At 33.7% G+C, this 23621-nt stretch overlaps 1 protein-coding gene across 30 annotated transcripts in view; it reads left to right on the top strand.

Annotated features, from left to right (window-relative positions):
• NRXN3 (neurexin 3) overlaps nt 1–23621 on the top strand; it is a 2067316-nt gene that overhangs the window by 1992069 nt on the left and 51626 nt on the right. For 22 of the 30 annotated variants that reach the window (XR_007950617.1, XM_051977495.1, XM_051977488.1 and 19 more), the window contains one exon: nt 15922–16000. Coding sequence is in view for 27 of the 30 variants with exons in the window: in XM_051977495.1 (XP_051833455.1) it covers nt 15922–16000 (79 nt within the window). In the remaining 3 variants the exon portion in view is untranslated. Of the gene's footprint in view, nt 1–15921; nt 16010–23621 lie in introns of all 30 variants that reach the window. The other 8 variants (XR_007950618.1, XR_007950616.1, XM_051977487.1 and 5 more) reach the window with 1 other exon arrangement.

The raw sequence follows: 23621 nt of genomic DNA, 5'->3' as shown, positions 1-23621 counted from the left end.
AGGGGGTTATTTTAAAGGAGAGTTTAGTTCTTCCAGGATCTTCTAGCCCTGTTAGGTTCAGAGGCAGGGGCTTCCTCTTCAAAGTCCAGGAGATTATATAAGTGGTCATATCCTAAGATCCAGGATTTCTCACCTATAGATTTGAAATTCATTTATCTACAAAGGAATTTCAAAAATCTCAGCTGAAAATACATGTTTATACAATATATATGTAAAGATAGATAAATATCAATATATGGAACTACCATGGTACCATACACTTCACACAATGAGAAAAGGGACAAAACTCAAAAGGAAATAAACTAATCAGACATTATTTTTTAAACAACTAGTAGATCAGAGTTGACAAGAGTTAGGACCCTCTGTGGTACAATATTAAGAGTTCTGAATTAGTAATAAAAGGAACTAAGATGGATTCCTTGCTCATCTACATACCATGTCACCTTAAACAAGTTTTCTGAGCCTCCATTTCCTCACCTGTTACTTGAAGATTTGCTCCAGATGTCTCTTTTACACCATCAGGAAGAAGTAACATTGGTTTTTTACCTCCAGAACAACAACAAAAAAATCTATTTTTTAATTCATTCTCTTTTTTGGCCAAATTAGCATTTAATCTGAACTACTCTCCCTTTCAAAACAGAATTTTTGTGATTGTGATACATTAGGGGAAATGAAAACAATTTGAAAGGAGAATGGTATTCCCTCCCCTGTGGATGGAGGTCATGTCTTTGGAGTTTTCCTCGAAATTTTTTTTGGGGGGTGGCTAAATTCGAAACCTAGGAAGGATTTGTTGTTGAAATCAAAAGAGTTTATAGTAAAGATGGTGCCAAACTCCTCACATTAGCAGTCCTGGTGGGTCTTGCTCTAATGAAAAGGAGAGTTAGGGAGCAAGCCTTTGCCTGTGAGTATATATAATCAATAAAGGACCAATCTAGATTGTTGGAGATGGTTTGTAGTTAGGTGGGTGTTGGGAAGATTTTTTTTTTTTGCCTCCTAAATAATATGTAATTTCTCCAGGCCAAGAAATAAATTGAAAGGATTTAGAGGGATTTGCTTATCAGTGAAACACCACGTAGCATTACATTCCTCCTGCTTTTGGAAAGGTACATTGAAGTTTGGTTAATCTGCCTTGGTTCAATACTCCTCTTCCCTCTGTCAGGCTGCCTTGAACAACAGACAGATTAATCCCCTTTCCACCCACTCCTCTCCCTCCTTTCTGAGCCATACCTCCCATTTGTAGCAGATGGAAGCAAAAGGCTTAAAAGTGGAAGGAACAGAGGGACACACAAAAAAGAAAAATCCCAGTTACCACATATGTTTTCATTGTCCCAGAAGACCTGAGGAATCAAAATTAAAGACCTAGCCTTAAAAAAAAAAAAAAAAAAAAAGACCTAGCCTTTGGCACTGAGTATGCTGAGATTCTTTTACTTACAATTTTAATGAATTCCCGAATATGCAGATAGAACTTCACAGTGTATCAGTCTTTGATATAATGGAAAAATTACAGAAAGTGAAATCAATGAGTCTAGGTTCAAGTCCCAAATCCATCGCTTTTTACGTGGGTGACCTTTAGGAAATTGCTTAATTGTTTTGGTCCCTCAGTTGCCTCATCTGTAAAATGAAAGGCTAACAAGAAACAACTTCAAAGATCTCTTTTTGCATTAAATCTATTATCTAAGAACACTAGGATTTTCCAAAACACTAGGATTTTGTAGCTTTCCTCTTGAAATCCTACTCTAAGAGTTCATTATGGTATTGGGGTAGGTCCCAGAGAAGGAAGAGTTTCAAATAGAGGGCTCATGAACAGGTTAAAGTCTGTCCTCTAAGGATTAATCTAGCTAAGTTTGGAGCACCAGAGGATTGGTCACTAGGCAATTTTTTCACCTGCAGCAAATCAAAACTGTGTCTACTAAGGCAAGGATGATTTGCCATCTCTCCTAGTGGAAGAAACAACTTTGCCAGTGAAATCATAAATCCATGGAGTACTGAATAATAGAAAAGGGTCTTTGGAACTATATTGCTTTTGATACTTGCCCTGTTTCATGAGACTGGAAGGAGGACAAGAATCTGTGTATCATATGCAAACCTATACACATACATACCCAGGTATACATTTTTACATATATACATTGACTTTCTTTTTTTCTTGCATAATTTTTCAGGATCAGTGGTGATGGTTGATAGTTTTCCAATTTGTAGTCCATTCTTTTTAATTCCATTTAATCATATAATTCAGTGACTAATCATTTTGTTCTGCTTTGGTCTTGGTTGGCTCTTACAACCAAGAAACTTGTTTTCTATTAAATCAGGTTTGTTCCACCAATTGTATGCATGTCCATTTTCTTGCTTTAGATTAGTCTCAATCCTGAGTCTATACAGTGCAGAATCTTAAATTTGAAAGAAAAGTTAAGATTCAAGCAGCCAACCTTAATGCATTTACAGCAGCCTTTCTTAAAGAATACTTTGCTGATGGTTTAAATAAGCTAAATATTCCATGTCCTGTATTTTTCAAGTGATTATCTTTGTCATAATAGAATAAAGCACAGTGAAGAAGGCCTTAAATTTAGAGTTAAAGGAATTCAATTAGAATCTTGGTTCTTCCTTTACTCTCCTCGAAAACTTTACAAGACATTGAGCTTCAGATTTTCATTTGTAAAACTTTAAGACTTTTTTTCTAGCTCTAAATTCATAAATTCATATAACTATTTTTATAGCTAGGGTTGTCTTATTATTGTTATTATAGCTTTTTATTGACAAAACATATGCATGGGTAATTTTTCAACATGGACCCTTGCAAAAATTTCTGTTCCAACTTTTCCCCTCCTTTCCTCCATCCCCTCCCCTCAATGGCAGGCAGTTAGCATTGTCTTTTTTTTTTAATTATTAATAGTATTTTATTTTTCCAAATGCATGCAAAGATAGTTTTCAATATCCATCTTTGCAAAACTTTGGGTTCCAAATTTTTTCTCTCTCTCTCTACTTCTCTTCCCAAGATAGCAAGCAATCTGAAATAAAACCTGTGCAATTCTTCTTAATATATTTCCATATTCATCATGCTGTGCAAGAAAAATCAGATCAAAAGGGAAAAAACACAAGAAAGAAAAAAAGCAAACAAATACAAAAGAAAATTAAAAAGCGAAAATGTTATGCTTTGATCCCCATTCAGTCTCTATAGTTCTCTCTCTGAATTCAGATGCAAGTCTATTGGAATAGGATTGTCTGCAATTCAATCTCTTTGTCATCTTGAACAAGTTACTTTATTTTTCTGACCTTCGGCTTTCTCCTTTAATAAAACAATAGCTAGCTTTATATACTGTGGGCCCTTTGCTAAATGCTTTATAATTTTATTCTCACAACAACCCTTTAACATGGGTAATATTTATATTACTCATTTGGATTGACGCAAGCAGGGATTAAGAGACTTGTCCAAAGTTATGCAGGGAGTGTCTGAAGCTGGATTTGAACATGATCTTGTTGACTCCAGGTCCAGTACTTTACTCACTATAGCAACAGTGAAGATGAGGGACCTAAATGACTTTCTCTGGTCTTCTTCATCTCTAAATCTGCAATTGTATGTTACCATTTCGACAAAGACTGTCCTGGGTCAGAGAAGTAGGGAAAAGATAATGGCACCCAAAAAAGATGTTACACACCGTGAGCTCCCTATCTCCAATGTAGTAGAAATAACAGTGTCCAATTTCTTGAGATATATTATCAGTGTCCATAGCTAGAACATGCAAGAACAGCAACTTGGAAAAGACAATCTTAATAGATAAATTTAAAATGAAGTGGTTGAACTTTTTAAACCTCAGTAAAGGTTATGAGTTTATCTGGAGTCAGTGGATTCTTATTTTATCCAAAGTGTTTCAGGCAATCCTCATTTAAATAGATAATAAACATCAATAATGGAATTAGGTATGACTCTCCCTTGGCATGAGATATTTAAAGCTCTAGCTCCATCTCAGAATGAAAGTATAGAAAAGAAAAAAGTAAAAACACCAAGCATTTGAGAGAATTTAATTCTTTTTAGCATGAAGCAGCTGCAAAGATGTATGGCTGTTTTCTGTGGAGCTCGAATATTTATGGGCCTTTCTCTTTTCTTTTCTTGCTCAAAGAAAGGAGATCATCATTCTTGGGTATGTTATTTATAATTTCATAAAGCTGTTCCATGGCAGGACTTATTTTATCCTGCGCTTAATCTCAATCAAATAACTGTACTCCAAAGAAGCTGGGAAGGAGGGAAAATGATAGCTCCATTGGGTTTTCTGAAGTCTATGTTCTGTGTGAAAATGAAGGGCTAAAGGTGGGAATGGGAAGGCATAAATTGGAATATGAGGCTGTAGAAATGGGAAAATCATCATGATTAGGTCTGGGTATGGCAGCAAACTTTCTCTCTCAATTTTATGTGATGGATAGTAATAAAGAGACATGTAGAACTATCACTGAACTGAGATTGAGAAGCTCTTTGCAGTAAATAATTAGAACCAGGTGATTATAGAAACAATAACTCATTGGAAGAAAATGGGAAGTCAGATCTATGAAACTGAGGGAATTGAAAGGTAAATATGCCTATAAATCTTCTTGGGTGGACAGAGAGTTTGGGGCTTTCTTCTCTCCCAGTTTTATTCAAAGGTAATTTCAATAAACACTGGAGGGAAAAAAAAGAATATAAATGCAATAAAAAATCTTTCAGGAAAGGAATAAAGAGGGTTTCTGCCAGAGAGATATTTTATTGAAAGTTATTTTAATACCTATCTTTAGTTTTATGACTCCTAATACAGAGCCAAGTAATTTCAACATGTGGGTTAAAAAAATATGAAATACATATTTTAAAATAGGGCAATGTGAATTATTATTTTTAATATAAGGCTTAGATAATACAGGAGGGCAAGAGAATATTTTTTTTCTTCTAGTAAAGATAAGGAAGGCACTGCCGTGGTATTAATGGGAAATAGAGCACCCGCTTTGAATCTATATACATTCTCTGCAAAGGGAGTTTCACATTTGATACCAATGATCTATAGCACTCAAAGTCCTTCTTCATCTGGTGCCAACCTATCGTTTCAGGCTGATTTCACATTACCCCTTCTTTTGCCTTCTATAATACAGCTAAACTGACTGCTTGCTCTTCTCTATCTACAACATTCCATTTCCTGATTCTTTGACTGTACAAGTTGTTTCATCTCCTCTAGATTGTTCTCTCTCCTCACCTCTAGGTCTTAGAATTTCTCATTCATTTTAAGGTTTAGCTCAAGTATTTTCTGCTACAGAAGGCTTACTTTGATAACCTAGTTGTACATATATTCTCTTACTCCCAAAATGCTTCACTTTGATTCCATCCGCATTTTCTATTTGCTTATCAGTGTATATACTCTTTGCCCCACCTGAGATCCTTGGTGGGACTTTCTCACTTTTTTTCCTATTTATATTCCAGGCATATAGCACAATGATGTTGTGATTGAATCAACTGCATTGGAGTGTGTAAGAAGCCTAGGCTAATAAGAAAACAGAAAAATGTTTGTAAGAATAAAATATGTTTACAAAAATAAAAATGGAATTTATACCTTTTACAATCAAATAAAATGAGTAATATAATGATGCTGATAGCTGATACTTATCTAGCAATTTTTTAGTTTACAAAGAACTTGTGGACAACTTCTAAGGCTCCTTCCAGCTCTAATTCTATGATTCTATAATTCCTAACAACTATGTGAGGTAGGTGGTATTTGTCTTACTGATAAGGAAACTGAGTCTTCAGAGAGGTAAAAATTACTTGCTTGTGATCAAATAGTAAGAAAATGGCAGAGTCTGAACTCAAACACACCTTCTGACTTCAAGTCTAATGCTTTAAAATACTTAGATTTGTTAATATAACACCAATTATATCAATGATTATAATTCTAATTAAAAAGTGACATCAACCTTCATAAAAAGTCTTTAGTTATGGAATAAGTTTTCTCTTTTACATAAATGAGGTTAGACTTTCATGGGATAGTAGTGATACTTCATTCATTATTAATTTGCCATTACAAATTGGGGGGAAAAAAGTCAGGAAGATTGACATAATACATTGCTCTGTTAATCCATTTTGATTTCTCTGTTAGACACCACAGATTAAAACCATACATATCATATTGCTCACCTCCATAGGTTTATAGCATCTTTTATGTCACAATCCTAAATGAAATCTTAAATTTTACATGCTTTGAATACCTAAGAACAAAACACCTCTAAAATGTACTTCATTTGCACAATCAGCTTTTCTTGGTTTCATTCCACCATCATCTTCATCATGCCCTAAGATAAGTTCAATAGGAAACTCATCATCATGAAGATTGCTTTAGCTTTGCTGTTCACCCTCATCATTACCCTTAGCTACTGGTTGAGGATTGAGGGGAGAGATAAAAAGAGAGAGAGAGAGAGAGAGAGAGAGCGCAAAAACAAACAAACAAACAAACAAAAAAAAAACCCAAAACCCCTCCTCCCATAGTCTCCTTTTTTAGAGAGTTTAAAATCTCAGTCATCATTTCATTTGTCACTAGGTACTCTGCTTGGTTTCACAGTACAGTCATCATTATGTACTTTCTTTTCCTTTCATCTTCTTTTTGTGTATTATCTTTTTAAGTTCTTCCATTTTAAGTTCTTCAAAGACAGGAACTTTCTTTTTCTAATTTGTTTCTGCAGCATTTAGCATGAGTACATGAATTTGTACAGCTACAATTGTAGCTGTTTAGGGAGTGCATACCTTATTTACACATCCTTACTAATTCAGTACCCCATTAGTATATGTTCCAAATGAAAAGAAGACATGAATTCTATCAGAAATGAATGAAAGCTACCCACCTTCTACAACAGAGGTGATGGAATCAGGTTGTAGAATGAGACATATTTTTAGTGATAAAGCCAATGCAGGAATTTGTTTTGCTTGACTAGGTGTGTTTCTTACAATGCTTTGTTTTCTTTTTTTTTCCCCTATGAAAAGAAAAAGGTGGGAAAAAGGAGAAAATCAATTTTGTTCACTGAAAATAATAAAATTAAATTTCAAAAAAAGAATGTGTGTATCTTACCTCCTTTTATTTCTAATAGACACCCAATTTCTAATATATACCCAATTTCCAATATAATCCATTAGTATAGAAAATTCCATTGTTGGAATTTCTTCCATTAATCTGTAGCAACCAATATGTAGCTCATAGTCTATAGGAAAATTGAGTGACTTGCTCATGGTCACAAATGTATAGTTATGTGTCATAGCTGAAGATTTGAAGCCAGTGCTTCATGACTCTAAAGCTACATTGCTTCTTAGACACACTTAAAAACAAAAATAGAATTATTTTCATGTCTGAAATGCAGAATGCTTGATTCACTAAAGCTCAGAGGCTTGGCCATTAAAACCACAAATCAAGGTGTTTTGGACTTGGAAGGAAGTCTCAGCAAACATCTAAACTAGCCCATACCCACTACAACTCATCAGATATAGAGCTATAGAGCTTTTACTGAAAAATCTCCAGGAAAGGGATTCAGGGAAGGAGGACTATTAGCTCTTATATCCATTCCAAGAAAAGATAATGATGCAAGAAAAATTCCTTTCTTCATATTCTAAGAAAATTCTACCAACAGTGCATTTAGATATTGTATAACTATGACGAGGCAATTTAAGCATCGATTTCTTTTGCATGATTATCTAGTTCCTTTCAGTTCAAAGAAGGTTTTGAGGAAAATTATGGGAAAAGAAGAGATAATGGGAAAACAAAGGACAGAGCCACTGCATTTGCTTGAATGATTCAGTTTTATAGCTCTTTTCACCCCTTTAATAGATTTTTTTCCCATATGACCATTGCCAACTGTCTGCAATGAAGACAAAAAAGTAAAACAGAAGTGTGCCCTCTCAGCTTAGGCCTCCAGATCAGGACATCTGCTGATTTCTGAGGAATGACAGTGACAGCAGTGAAAGAGACAACAGCTGTTGTAAGAAGGCCCCAGGTTCTCTGAAAATAAACTAAAATAAACTAGACACTGTCTTTATATTTGATTCTAAACTCAGAGTTTTCCAAAACCTTGATAGAATTTTGTTTTTTATTGAGTGACAAAAATGTAAAACAGAAAATGTTTTGAAATCAGTTTGAGGGTTTCAGTGGACAACACTTATCAGTATCATCATCATCATCATCATTACCATCATTACTACATTCTTATTACAAATTAATATTTACAAAGCCCTTTGAAAGACTGACTGGATTAACTAATTTTGAAGTATTTATTAAATGCTTACTATATGTCTACCTGAGAATACCAACAGAAAAGAGTTATCCCAGTCTGGCCTTCCAGATGCTTATAGTCTAATGGATATAAACAATATTCATAGTGAGAAAAGGAATCAAAGAGAGGCAATTTGGCTCAGAAATTTCCAGGATAATGAGTAAAATCCTAGGCTATTTTATATATGAATACTCATTTGGGCCCCCAACAATCTTGAAAGCTAAATGTCATTTTTATTTCCTCTATTTATAAATAAGGAGACTGAGATACTTAGAGTTAATGAATTGCCTAATATCTGCCTAGGTATAAGATCCTTGAGGGCAGAAGTTTCATTTTCTATTTGATATCCCTTCACCATTACACTCACTAACACATTGTAGATGTTTAATTAAATGTATGTTAATAGAATATTGTTTTGTTTATCAAAGAACTAGTAAATCTTCTAGATAGTTCTATGTCTGCTATACTATGCTCAAAATGTGAATCTTTCAAGTATAACTTACAGAAGGCTGTTTGGTCTAGTCCTTAATTACTTCACTCCAAGGGTCAAGATGGATGATTTAGAAACCAATGCTTTGTTCCAGGATGTAGAATGACATGAACATGGAAAGGCACTTGGCAAGCCTATGTAGAGCTGAGATCTCTTTGAGAAGAGATAACACATCTACTAATTTTAAATTTCTTAATGAGGTTTACATCGTTTTTCCTGCTTTGGGCACAAAAATTAAGGTGTAACATCTGAGGTCATAATGAAATAACTGTTTTTATGAGCAGATTCTATTATCACCTCTCCTTTGTTTTCCTTGACAGTTTCAATTAGAAATGGTATTTGTTATACTCCATAGTAATTAAAGTGACAGATAAATTGATAGATAAATGGATTGGTGAAATATTTTAGGATAAAAAACAAGACAGGAGAGAATGTAAAGGAACATATTGTATGTATAACAGATAAACCAACACATTCTTTATACTAGGATAGGACTTGTAAATAGATGGAGTTGACATAATAGATATCCTTCTATTTTAAATGATGTATTTTGAGAGGTACTGTAATGATTTTGTATTCCCCAAGAATTTTCCTGACTAACTTACTATAATCCTTCTGGTTTCTTTATTATCAGTAATTCAAATTAAGAAATAATCTAGTGAAAGTCATTGTTTAAATGCACAAAATTCTCCAGAAAGTTACCATATTACCTTGCATCCATTTATCAGACTATACAACCAGAGTAATAACTTGGAGCAAATAAACAACAGTCCACAAATGATCTTATAAACTGTGATAGATGGAAACACTATGTGTCTTGTGGTACAAGACTGGGGATCCTGTTTCTTTGGGAGGAGCAGTGCATACTGGAAGTTCATCTAGTTTAATTTTTGTTCCCTAAATTTTAGTTTCCTAGAACATATCCCTAATTACCCCATGTTCTAGATTATTAGGATAATAATTCTGTCACTGTTGAGGAAGTTCCTAAGAACATGAGACATATTTTTTTTTTTAATATAGGAAAGGAATTAAAAAAAAGTCTAGGATTTGAGGAGTAGTAATATAGTCCTCAGTAATTATTGACTTTACAAATCAAAAATAGGGAAGACTTAATTGATAACTTTTAAAAAAAAAAATCTGGTGTGTCAGAGAATCGGATTTTTAATATGTCAATGGAAAAATATGACAGTCAAAAATTGAATGCAATATTAAGACTTTCATTTTTGTTATAAGAAGCATTATCCTAATTCTAAGATATCTAAGATATCATTTAGTTTTTAGCATCATATTTTAGGAAGGATATCAACAAGGTGGTAGACATTCAAAGATGGTGGATATGGATGATGTTAATGTAATTTGAGGATCTTTTGAAGGAATTTGGGATGTTAAACTCAGAGGAATAAATCATTAGAGAGAAGATGATAGCTGTCTCCAAGAATTTGAAAGGAAGGGCTATCATGTAAAAGAAGAAATAGTGCAGAACTAAGTGTAATGGGTAGAATGACAACAGAATAAATTTAAGCTTTTTATAGAAACATATTTCCAAGGATCAGAGAGATCTATCTTGGGAAGGAATGGAGTCCACTTTGCTATACTCTTCCACCAAAATTTATTCAAGTATAGATTGGACTAGATAGAAAGAATTTTGAAGTCTCAACTCTGAAATTCTTTAATTTCTGGTTCTGAATAGTCTTTTTGGGGGGAGGAATGAGGAGAAAGAATACCAAAGTAAATAAAAGGAATTGTCTGTGAACTGGTCTTTTTTTCCCTTTAAAAAATGCTTAATTAGGGAACAATTAAATGGGAATCATTACTCTAAAAATTATATAAACAAGTAGACCTCCATGTTCTAATCATCATACTGGTTTTGGGTGGTCTTTGGGAAACCACTGGTCAAATTAGTCCTCATAAACTCTTTTAGGACAAGCCAAGGCAACAAAGAGGACATTTAGAATAGTTCATATTAACTGAAGTTGTAGATGAGCTCACTTTACCCTTAAAACTTGTCAATTAACTCTCAGTTTTACAGTCATTAATTAAAATCATATAATAAATAATACTTGATAGTTCAATATGCTATTTAGCCAATATAAGTACTTAATTCACCAAAGATCACAATCAAGCCCATGACTTCTCTGCTGCTTATACTATGGCCAAATAAGAAACCTCACTATCCTATGACCTATCTGAAGATGAACATAGCAAACATTCCTAGATTGCTTTTTGAACAGCAGACATATTCAATTAGAAGACCCAGGCTCAAAATCTTTACAAGTTGACAAAACTTGCCAAGTTTCAAATTTAGTTAAACCTTCAGTCAAGATTCTAGATTTGCCTAAATATCAATAGAATAAAACTATGGTGAAAAGTAAGTCTGTTATTCATTGGTTACACACTTATTTACCAAAAAGCAAAAAAAAAAAAAAATTACAGATAGACAAGCTCAATCCAATCTAATTTTAGTTCAACAAATATTTATTAAGTGCCCACTTTGTGCCAAGCACTGGAGAAACAAAGACAAGCATGAATCAGTGCCTACCCTCCTTAAAAATAACAATTTGGGGTAGGCACAAACAACTAGGGAAATCAGGAAAGGTATCTTTCTTGGAGGCAGTACTTAAACTGATCTTTAAAGAAAACTAAGAATTCTAGATAAAGAGATGATGAGGAATTGCACTCCAAGAATGAGAAGCAACCTATATAAAAGCACAGTGTAGGAAATTGGAATGTCAAATTCAGGGCATGAGAAATAGGATAGTTTGTGTAAAACATAGAATGACTGGAAAAAAATAGGACTGAAGAAAAATAATGCATGTGAAGATTTTTAAACATTTAGCTGAAGAATCACTATCTTTTCCCCTAGAATCAAGAGAACACCAAGAAGATTCATAAAGAGTATAACTTGGCCAGACTTAAGGTTCATAAGCTGCATGAAGAATGGGTTTCAGAGGGTAAAGACTGAGAAACAGAGCAATTAGGAGGCTATTGAGGCAAGAGGTGTTGAAGGTCTGTACTAAGGTTATGACCAATAAGAGAAAAGGGGAAAGAATGTGACAGACTGTGGAAATAAAATCAACAAGATTTGGCCATTGATTGGATATGGGGATTGAAAGAGAAAGCTAAAATAAGTATCATGTTCACAGGTTGTGAAATGATTTCCTGGAGGATGGTGGTATAATTGTTATTATTTATCCATTTTAGTGGTATCTGACTCTTGGTGACCACATTTGGGTTTTTTGGCAAAGATATTGGAGTGGATTTCCATTTCCTTCTCCAGTTCATTTTATAAATGAAAAAACTATGGCAAATGAAGTTAAGCAATTTCCCAGGGTCACACAAGTAGTAAGGCTCTGGGACCAGATTTGAACTCAAGATGAGTCTTTCTGATTTCAGGCTCAACAATCTAACTATTGTACTACCTAGCTGTCTCAAGGATTATAGTACAGGATAGATATGTTACACATGGAAAAAAGTATAATCAGAGGGCTTGAGCTCAATTCCTTTTTCTGACACATTTACCTGAGATCTGAATAACATTCTTCATCCTCAGTTTCCTTCTCTATAAAAGAAGACTAAAATATCCCTTCAATTTTCTTTATGCTCCAGATGTACAATTCTATGCTTTCACAAGAGTAATTATTTTGTATTGAATGTATTTATTTTATATGCTTTGTGTTTAATTTTATATGTATCTGGTATATCCCCACTATTCTCTCCTCCCCAGATAGAATACCAATTCCTCAAGGGAAGGATTTGTTTTGCTTTTATTTTTATGTCCTCAACTCCTCTCAAGCTACCTTGCACTTAGTTGTTGTTAAAAAATGCATCCTGTATTGAAAATTTGGGGGGAAGATAAGTTTCTTTGGGTCATGATGAGTTTGAGTTGCCTAAAGGATACCTAAAGTTCAAGACAGATATTGAGATTTCTGTCTTTGTTTTTGTGATAGCTATTATTTTTTTCTGATTTAACTTAATCCCTTTCCCCACTGACATCACTGGTTTGAGCACATTTAATCAATCACAAAGGACTGATTAAGTTCTTCCTATGTGCCAGACATTGTGCTAAGTATTGGTGATACCAAAGAAACATTCAAGATGTGATACTTGCCCTCAAGAAGCTCACATTATAATTGAAAAGTCTTTTCAGACTATTTTTTTTAAGAGATAAAGGGCATCCAGTAAAACATAAACATGAAAACATAACATTTCTCTACCCCAAAATATTAACTGCAAATTGCCACCAGCTCCAGTGACTGACAAACAAATCTGAGTGATTAATTAATGAATCACTTTTGAAAAATGTTGTTTTTACTAACCTCAAGGAGGAACAAGACTTGAAGCTTCACTCTGCGAGGTATGAAGTGAGCCAGTACTGTGGCTTTGGGCACTCCTCCTTCCCTATGAAGTGAATGGAGTTAGGTATCAGATGAGGTTATTCCACTGTTCTGAGTTGCTTTTGACAATCATACTCCTGACAAGTGTGCCCACAATGGATATTTCTTTCCAGGAAATAGCAAACATACTGAAACCATGTTAGAGAGTGTTTTCTATTTGAAATATAGATGCATGATTTTTGGCAGCTGGAAGTGGTTAAATCAGCAGGTGAATTAATATATTAGTTACTTCAATAGTGCATTAAAAGGGTAGTGCATAGAATTGGAATTGGGGACAAGTGCTATGAAGTGACATGCTGAACAGTGCTCCTGCCAGCTAGAGCAAGAAATTTTGTTGATGTCCTCTCCATAGTCTCATATATTTCTCCCATCAGTATTATTTTTTTGCTGAGACAATTGGGGTTAAGTGACTTGCCCAGGGTCACACAGCTAGAAAGTGTTAAGTGTCTGAGACCAAATTTGAATTCAGATCCTCCTGTCTTCAGGCCTCGGACTCTATCCACTGCACCATCTAGCTGCCCCCCTCCTCCACCTCCCAATCAGTATTATTAATAATATGCCTCCAACAGTGGCATTTTGCAGCAAGCTATAGGATTGGAGAAGGGGATACAGCTGAAAATTGTAGAGGGCTGAAACTCTTGAGTCGATGCACTGAGGTCAGGACAGCTGAGCACTTGAGGCTAACTACTGATTGGACAATACTCTATGGATATGCTTGGAAAATGGCCCTTCCCACTATCCTGTGCTGGCTTGATGATTGGCGTATACAGAAAATTATAGGAGAGACTAGGAGGTGGAGTAAGACTAGCCAGAGTCACTTTGGCGGTGGACAAGGAAGAAGGAGGTTGTGGAGATTCTGCTTCTGTCCAATTCAATCCTACCTCTAAAGACCAAGAATAAAGACTAAGGACTTTTGCTTATCCTGACTCCGGCTGATTCTGGGGTATCCTGGGTGCTAGTGCGGGCATCACAGAAAATACCAAAGAAAAGTAGCTTTGTGACCTCTTCAGGAATAATCTAACCTGTGTCTAGAGACTGCCACAGAATTTCCCTATTGGTCCACCTTCCTAATTCAGCTAATTGCAGCAATTACATGAAGGAGTTGCTTCTGGGGAGAGGCCATTATGCTTTCTGCTAGCAGATTGTGATAGACATTGTTCATTAATTATGCCAGCACACACACACACACACACACACACACACACACACACATCATTTGCCCTGGATGGTCTTTAACTTGCACTGAAATACAGGGGTATTCCAAGGAGTATTTTTGAGTTGGATTAACTCTCGCATAATTCATCCTTCAGTAACCATGCTCTCTGGCTGCCCTTCTGATTCTCAAATGACTGAATTCCCTAAATTTTCTGATGAACTCATGCCTGTTCCTCATTTAATCTTTCTATTTTTCTCTCCTCCACACATTCTTCACAATGCATTCTGTGCCTCTCCTAAGTATACCACATGTCATATTTTATTATAGTTGTTCATGTATGTGTCATATTCCTCAATGAATACCCCAGGAGGAGGAAGAACTTGTGCTATTTCCACTCTGTCTCTACCACAGAGCACAGTGAGCACAGGTGTTTGATGCTAATTTAAGCAATCAATCAACAAGTTTTATTAAGTACCTATTATGTGCCAGGCATTGTGCTTGGTTCATGGGATATAAAGAAAAAAAATAACCTGTTCCCTCAAGAAACTTATATTCCATGGATATAGACAATATATATTTATATATGCATATATGTATGTATAAAATATATGTAAAATGAATTTTAAAGTACAAAATTTTAATGGGGGAGGAAGGAACTAGCAAATGGTGATCAGGGAAGGCTTCAGGTAGAAGGGGATGTTTGAGCTCAAACTTTGAAGAAAAGTAAAGATTCTAATAGATAGAAATAACATAGGAAAATATTCCAGAATGAGATCCATATGGAGTTTCCAAAGGAAGGGGATAGAGATAGAATGTTACATGGTAATAACAGTAAAGCAGAACAGTTTGGCTAGACTATAGAGTATGTGGAAGGATTTAATGTAAGTTTGGGAAGGGAGGCCGGAACTAGGTCATGAATTCAATTTAATTCAACAAATATTTATCAAAGGTAGAATAGAGGTTAAAGCCAAGTTGGTATGAGAATTATGTGCTATGAGTTAATGACTACAAAGCCCTTTGCAAACCTTAATGTGCTTTATATATGGCAATTATTTTGGTCATTATTAGCCTAAAGTCATCAGGCCTCCAGTCCCGTGATGGTAATTCCCTAAGCCTTTTGCTTTGTTCCTATTGAGCACAAGCAACAGTACAGAGCAATGCAGGAGTATGCCAGTAAATGTTTAATAATTGGAGGGAGGGGTGAGGAGGAGTGGAGAAGTATACATACACACTGTTCATTTTAATCTATTTTATTAACACTTTCTTAAGGCTAGAATTCAACAAAACAATAAATTAATTCGTGGTATATAGTGATTACTGATTTCTGAGATGTAAATTCTCACACTGAAAATTTAATAGTTAGCTGCCACAATTACAGCTGGCTTCTCAAAGGTCTGCCTGCTAGAAGGGAACATAGTTCCAGTCTATCTACTGTGTCAGAATCACCTATCAAGGCATGAAATGTACACCTGGTTTGCCAAAATTCAAAGTCATTGACTGCTACTAAATATTCCAAAGATTCTATCCTAATACACAGGATTAGACTTCATATGTCTGTTTATACTGTTTTCTTACCTTTCTTTTTCTTTTCTTTCTCTCTTTTTTTTCTTTGATTTGAATAGCCAACATCAGATGATCTTGTTTCATCTGCTGAATGTTCCAGTGATGATGAAGACTTTGTTGAATGTGAGCCTAGTACAGGTAGGTCAGGTCAGTCTTGTTTTGCTTGCATATTATTTTTATTTGCGAAATACAATATATACATATGTGTGAATTTATACATGTGTGTATATATTAAATGTGTATATGTGTGTATTCAATGCATATATATGTCTAAGAATACATATGTAAATATAACTTTAATTTCTTAAAAGCATCCGATCCCATGGAATGAGTGATAATCACATTAGAAACTGAAATTAAGACCTTTGATAAATAATGGAAATCATATCTGGTAGGAAGCCCAACTTCCTGCAACCAGATCCCTTTCAGATTCACAAGTAACAAATATTATTATAATTAACCATTGTTACAAGTCGCCATTTGAAAAAGCAACACTTGTGGAGAGGGAGGACAAGTATATATTAAAATGGAAATTAAAAGAAAATTAGAGTGAAGTCATAATACATGGCAAATATTATTTAATTCTCATGGATTGTTCTTTTCAGAATAATGTTGTCAGAAAACAATGTTGTCCATGGGATTTAATTTGTAGTCACATAATAGTATATTTATGTGATTCTCTTCTCTGTATCTAGAGAAGTTGTGTTTCAATGACTAGCAAATGTAAAAATTAGTACTGAACCATGCCATGGTATCTTCTGGGATGCTGCAAAATGTATCATGTGGGAGCCAATAAACCTTTGGCTATTGTAAGCCAAGGACTTTGTTTCCCATTTAGATCCAGATACATTTTGATGATTTAATTCTTTATAATAAGCTATGTATCATATGATGTCCAGCAGACAACTGCAGTGCAGTTACTTTAACTGCAGACTTTTATAAGTCTTCTTTTTTTGAGATTTGCCATAAGTTAAGTATTTATAGATATAATAGAGAACAGATATCATCGAATTTCTGTGTACATTAAAGAAAATAAAAAATAGAGTTGGGTTAGAATCTTATTTTTTTCAAAGGGTTCAATGAATAGTGTTTTGTGTTTCTAGTTGTTTCTTTCATGTTTAGTTATATTTCTAGTTTGTTTTCTTTCCTTTAAAGAAGCCACAAACCATTAAAATATTATGTTAGTAACTTTATGAGAATTTTCAGGCTCATGCAAAAAAAAAAAAAGTAAGACAAATAAAAACCCACTTAAGGCTAATATCTTCAAACTTGCCAACTTCTCATTGCCATAATGTTTTGTTGTGATCTAACTTGATAGAAAAGAACCACTTGATTGTTTGCAAAAAGCCTTTGTGGCCAGGAAGTTCCATGATTTACTGAACTTTATCTGAGATGGGGAAGCTACTTTAGGAATGATGAAAACATATATTTCTTCTTTTTACTGCCATATTTCAAAAGTCCAGATTTTTCAGTGGAAAGTTGGTTTGTACTATGGCTTAACATCCCACTAATGCACATATTCTAATGTCAGCTGAAAATTGAAGGGCATAATACAGAGTTTAACATATCTTTACATCTAGAGTAGACTCTAAAATGCATTCACACTTAGGGAACAGTAAGAAGAATATTGAGAAAAGAATTCTAGTAGGCAAACTAAATGCTTATCATTAAGCTACTATCAATTGCTAATTGTGGTTTAGTGTCCCTGCTGTTGGTGTAGTTTAGAATTATTTAACCAAATGAAATGTCATTAGGTTTCAGATAATTCTTGAGTTCTTAATAAAAAAGCAACCATCATAATGTATTACATACACAAAAACATATAAATATGTCTTTAGGGTGATAGAAAATTTAAAAGCATCTTTGTTCAAGAATTACTCATTTTTAATTCAGTCCTTAATTTGCTTCTTACTAGAACACTGTCCATCCAAGACTAAGATAATAAATTTCCTTAAATTAGGGTTTGGTATGACTTTTATAAAAGAAATCCTAATTTATTTCTAAGTTTTCTATTCCCTGTATTAATATGCATTGTTGAATATGTTGTTGATTATTGAATAAAAGCAACAGGCTTCCATGAAGTTCATGGAATGAATTGGATTGGCACCATGGTGAAAAATTAAAACCTAATCAGAAGAAATTGAGGATACATAATTCCTACCTTAAGATGTGTGTGTCTGTGTACACACATGCACACATGTATGTATATATGTATATATCTTTATATGCACACATGCATACATACACATATATGCATATATTAAAATCATCTAAAAGCAGTATGCCATAATTTTTAAGGCATTAAAGTAGTATATTCTCTCAGTCTTTGGAGGCTTTCAAACAGAAAATGTATGATTCCTTATTTAATAGAGAATTTTAATTTGGGGGGTATAAGGTGGGGGCTTGAACCATTTTGTCAATCCCATGTACCCTTTCTCAAAATAATGTTTTGTTGCTTACATTAATTACTAATGTTAAATTGTAATTTGAGATTGCTGAAACTAAAAAATAACATTTTCCCTTCTAAATTCATTGATACCACTTCCAATCCCAAAATATCACTTGTTAAGGAACCATTGTTGTAGAGTATATGACAAAAGGATTGCTGTTCATTTCAATTCAACAAACATTTATTAAATGCTGATGGTAATACTGCATTCTATGCTGAATACTAGCAAATAAATAATATAAAACTCTGGTCTCTTAACTTTCCTATAAAATTATCTTCTTGGTCCTCATTCTTTGCTAAATTCTTTTGGAACGTAGATCTCTTCAATTACTGTTTCAATTATAATAAACTTTGCCTCTTGACTTGGAGAGGGATTCAAGTCTGCAAATTCTTTTGAGACACCTTGTGACAGGAATTGATTTGAAATCCCAACCTTTTGGGGTCTCTTTTGAATCTCAACTGTATGACAGATTCCTTTGAAGTTTTGTCTTCTGTAAGTGCTGACATGAGATAAAGCATTACTCCATTGTTTTCCTTGTTCAAGGTGGAACAAAAGCCATCAGTTCCTAGCATTAGAGACCTAGACCTAGAAAAGTCCTTAGAGGCAATCTAGTCCAATGCCTTTATCTAACAAATGAAGCAATCAAAGCAAGAGAATAATAAAAATCTTATTCAAAGTCAAGCAGGAAATAAGTAAAACAATCAAGCTTTGAATTCAGATTCTATGACTAAAGAGCTAGTGTTTGGATTAAAAAAAAAAATACTTTATCATATATATTAGTATCAATAGAAAGGCACTTCTTGTTCAGTCATATCCAACTCTTCATGACCCTGTGAACAACCCAGTTTATAGGTATTCTTGGCAAAGATGTTGGAGTGATTTGCCTTTTTTTTCCCCCCAAGGGCTTAAAACAAACAGAGATTACATGACTTATCCAGGATCACATAGCTAATAAGTATGTGAGGTCACATTTGAACTTGACTCCAGACCTTGACAACTGAGCCACTTAACTACTTCCTAGAAATGTATTTAGTATTTCAGTTTACTGACCTTTAAACTAAAGTGATTTATACAATTTCTGGGCTTGTGTTAGATACCTCTTTTCAACTAGAAACCATTTTTGTAACATAATTATGGACACACTTTTAAAGCTTAGGTTGGGTCATTTCAGGGACTTGGAAGATTTGGATTAGCCTAGTTGAATTTTACAATCCTCTCTTTTTTTTTTCAAATCCTCACTTTTTTTTTTTTTAAATGTTTTCTGGACCTCACTGAACCAATACAAAATATGTACCTAAAACTCATGATTATAAGAGCATTGGTGAGTCTGTTAGGAAATTGTAAAGATCTAAAGAGAAGTTCTTAAGCTGGGTTTTATGAAGTTGTTTTTTAAAAATATTTTGATAACTATTTCAGTAAATTTGGTTTCCTTTGTAATTCTGTGTTTTTTAGTGTGCGTTTAAAAATATTATTTTGAAAAGAGGGGGCATGGACTGTTATAAGCTGCCAAAGGGGTCCATAACAAAAAAAAAAATGCTAACACCTAATCTAAATATTAAGAATTATTAGTATCATGAAGAGGTGGGGGGGCAGCTAGTTCAATGGATAACATGTTAGGCCTAGAGTCAGGAAGACCTGAATGTCAAGGGCCATATAAATTTACTAACTGTGTGACCCTGGGAAAGTCCCTTATCTATATTTACCTTAGGTTTCTCATCTCTCAAATAAGCTGGAGAAGGAAATGGCAAACCACTCAAGTATCTTTGCCAAAAGGACTTATGAAGTATTGGATTCAACGGACAGACTAAACAACCACAGAAATTATTTTTATTAATTTTATTTCACATTGAATTCATATTACTGAAATCTATACAATATAGCCCACAAGTCTTCATAACCAAAGTTGTAATAACCTCAAACTGCACTGACTTTTTTGAGATACTCTGTATATCTAGCCCTATTTTCTCATTTGATTTCTATTAACTGCTTATTAGATATTTTACCTGGATTTAATCCCTTGTGCTATCTCAAATTCTGTATGTCTAAAATGAACAGAAATGTTTGTCAAATGGCACACTGCATCAAATTACCATGAGCATTAGCAAGTTGATGAAATTTGTTTATCATGACATAAATGTTTTATAGAGTAATCAATTTGATCACTTCCACAGTAAGTGGTTTATGAAAATGATTTATGAAAAAATATGCTCCAATTCCATTAGATATACCTGTTCAGCTTTTCTGTATTTAATAATTAGTCACTATCAATTTTGAACAGCATTTTCAATAGTAGAGGTTTCTATAGGTACCATTTATAAATTCAGAGTACTACCTCATCAGGCCTTCTCACTGAAAGCTTGGTGAAAAGGATTGACCACCAAATACCATATAAGAAAATATGTAAGGACTCTCAAATAATTACCCTGACATATTTTAGGAAAAATAATAATTTCTATCATACCAACATCATGACACTGCATTACATATTAAAATTGAAAGACTACTATTATCCTGTTCAATGTGTATGGGCTAGTGTGAAAGTACCTTTCATGCATGTCCACAAGTATTTGGTCTGAGACTAGGGAATTTTTTAGTTAACTGGAAAAAAGTTATAAATTAAACTCATGAAAACTTCCTGATTGCAAAGGTTAAAAAAAAAATCAAAACCAAAAAATATAGAGAAGAAACTTTTATTATGTTCTATGAACATGCAACTAATGCTTTGTGGTTCTTAAGAAGTTTTGTGGGTTTTCCTTTGTTCTTTCTATCCATTTTTAAAATTTTTACCTCAGTAAAACTAAAATATCTATATTATATATACTGTGTGTATGTGTATTGATATAATATTGTGCCTAATTGAGTTATGTGTGTATATATGTATATATACATATATATTATATATACATGCAGTATATAACAATAGCTAAATAATATAAGACAGATATCAACAATAATCCCTGCCATCAATCATATGTTTACACAGAAATTCATGCCCTCATTCTTAACCCAGCATCAGTGGATGTCAACAGATGCATGATATTTTATTACTTAATGAATAAAGCACGTTGATTTTTATTTATTTTTGTTTTCTTTTTTAAATGGGTAATTTCATCTTCTAGCTATCCTTGGGAGGGTTGGGGAGAAAAAATTATACAGATATATCTATAAATATATAGTCACTCCTGTGTGTATATATATAAATAGATATATAAGTTGTATATATTTCAAGAACATTTTCTGTCATTTCACCTCATCTTGTGCCGCATGAATTTTTGGTGGTTCTAATTTCTTTTTACTTTAATTTTTATCCTGAGTGTTTCAAGTCATTATGACATTTTAAAAAATCATTGCTCTACCTCTCTAAAAGTAACTCCTGTCAAGTATTTTTTTTAAAATACTGAGAGATATATAGATATGCAAATCAAATTAAGGCAACAAAATCTTTTCTTGCCATCCTATTGTCAAGTCCCTTTCCCATAGCATATCCCTGTATATTTATTTTTAAATCCCAAGAAAGTTGTGTATAAAAGAATGAAGTTTTCTCTCCCTTCCTTGCTTTTATTTTCCCCTATATTTCCTTTATTTCTTTTTTCTCCCTGCCCCCATGTCTGCACAGACTACTTCCAATTCAACCTCTATTTCTGACATTAAAGAAAAAATAAAAGTATTAAGCCCAATCAGGAAAAATAACAGAAACAGCTGCTCCCTAAAATACACACCCATTTCCCTAAACTTCAGATGGCATAAAAAGAATTTTATTGCAGATTCAGAATATCTGTTGTATCTTTTCCTCCTGGACAAGCCAGAAATCATTTTGTGGCATGCAGTGACAGTTTGTAGCTAACTAACTAACCATGGCCTTCATTCACCTGTGCATGGGCTGTGATAATGCCATCTTGTGTTCCATCAAAGTTACACATCCAGACTAATCCCAGCAAGTCTATAGTTTAAGTTTGGGAATTTTTTTGAGTTGATTATAATTTCATTTTTGAAGAAAATTGTTTTAGTTCAATGAATTGTGGCAGTACCATGAGCTGCTCTTGCAGCCTCTTTTTTTTTTTTTGTCTCTTTTTTTAAATTTTCATTTTATCTTTCGATTTTGTTTTCCTTGGCAATAGTTAAATTTGTGTTTCCTTTGTGTATCCATCTGTCTTGTCATTATGTCTTGTAGTCCACTGTTACAGTGTTGTTCTGTGATTCTGTTCTCTGTTTGTAAAATGTTGTTTGGAATTCCTCCCCCTTTCCCTCTTAATCATTTCCTGTCCTCTCTGCTTTTTAAAGGGATTCCACAAAGGGGCAATAGGCTTTCATTGAAATTCTAAATCTAATATTTGGAGATTTTAGGCCTTGTCAATAGGAAAGCTTCTATTTGAAAATTTTACAAAAACCCTTGTTGATCTTATTTTGGATCAGTTAAACAAGCCTAAAATTAAAATAATTTAATCTAAAAGCTACTTTTTTAAAGTGTTTCTTCAAAGATGGACAACATTCTAGTTAGAGTTCTTCTGCAGACACAGAAGCAAATCGCCAGACAAGAGATGTTTCCAGAAAATGCAAGTAAGGGTATATGCCAACTTTGATGCTGAGAGTAGTACCTCTTTCAGCACTGGTAAGGAAAATATGAAAATATTGAAGAGCTATCCCATTTATCTATATTGCTTATTTTAATCTAAAATTCAAATTGTTTATTAAAACATTTATGAAAAAATGATTATTTTAATGATTGCATTTGCATCAAGCAAATTTTGGGATATTATACTTTTTTGACTTTGTTGAGCCCAATGAATTTTTTTACTCATGGGAACACCACAGAGCCCATAAATTAACTTGAACCTGGATTGTTTTCTTCTCTGTCATTAAAGCAGACCAATAAATTTAGTACTGAGGATAGGATCTCTAATCTTGGTGATGGAAATAGAAACAAAGTGCCTATTTAAATCATTATATTTTTTATCTGAATTTATGAGCATGAAGGTTGAGAAAGTCAGTTGGATGAATAATCCAAAGGCATATTATTGGGACAATAGTGACAGAACCAGCCAGAAACTCTATGATGTTATCTTCACTATAGGATCAATTTTGATATGACAAAGAAAAAACAAATAAAGGTCAATGGAGGTTGGGGCTTAGGATTCTGACACTGAAAACAGAAATAGAGGACTCAGGATCCAGAGGAATATGTCAAAACAACTAAAGGCTTAAAAAGTGATTGTTAAAAGGAAAATCTAACAAATTTTCTAGAGAGAAAAGGTTTTCATTTGAATGATAGAGATTAGTATTTTCTCTTTCCACTGTTAAAAGTGAAGAGG

The sequence above is a fragment of the Antechinus flavipes genome, chromosome 2 (genome assembly GCF_016432865.1).
Source record: "Antechinus flavipes isolate AdamAnt ecotype Samford, QLD, Australia chromosome 2, AdamAnt_v2, whole genome shotgun sequence".
Lineage (NCBI taxonomy): Eukaryota > Metazoa > Chordata > Mammalia > Dasyuromorphia > Dasyuridae > Antechinus > Antechinus flavipes.
Note: the sequence above shows the minus strand (reverse complement) of the source record. Positions and strands in the feature narration are given on the sequence as shown.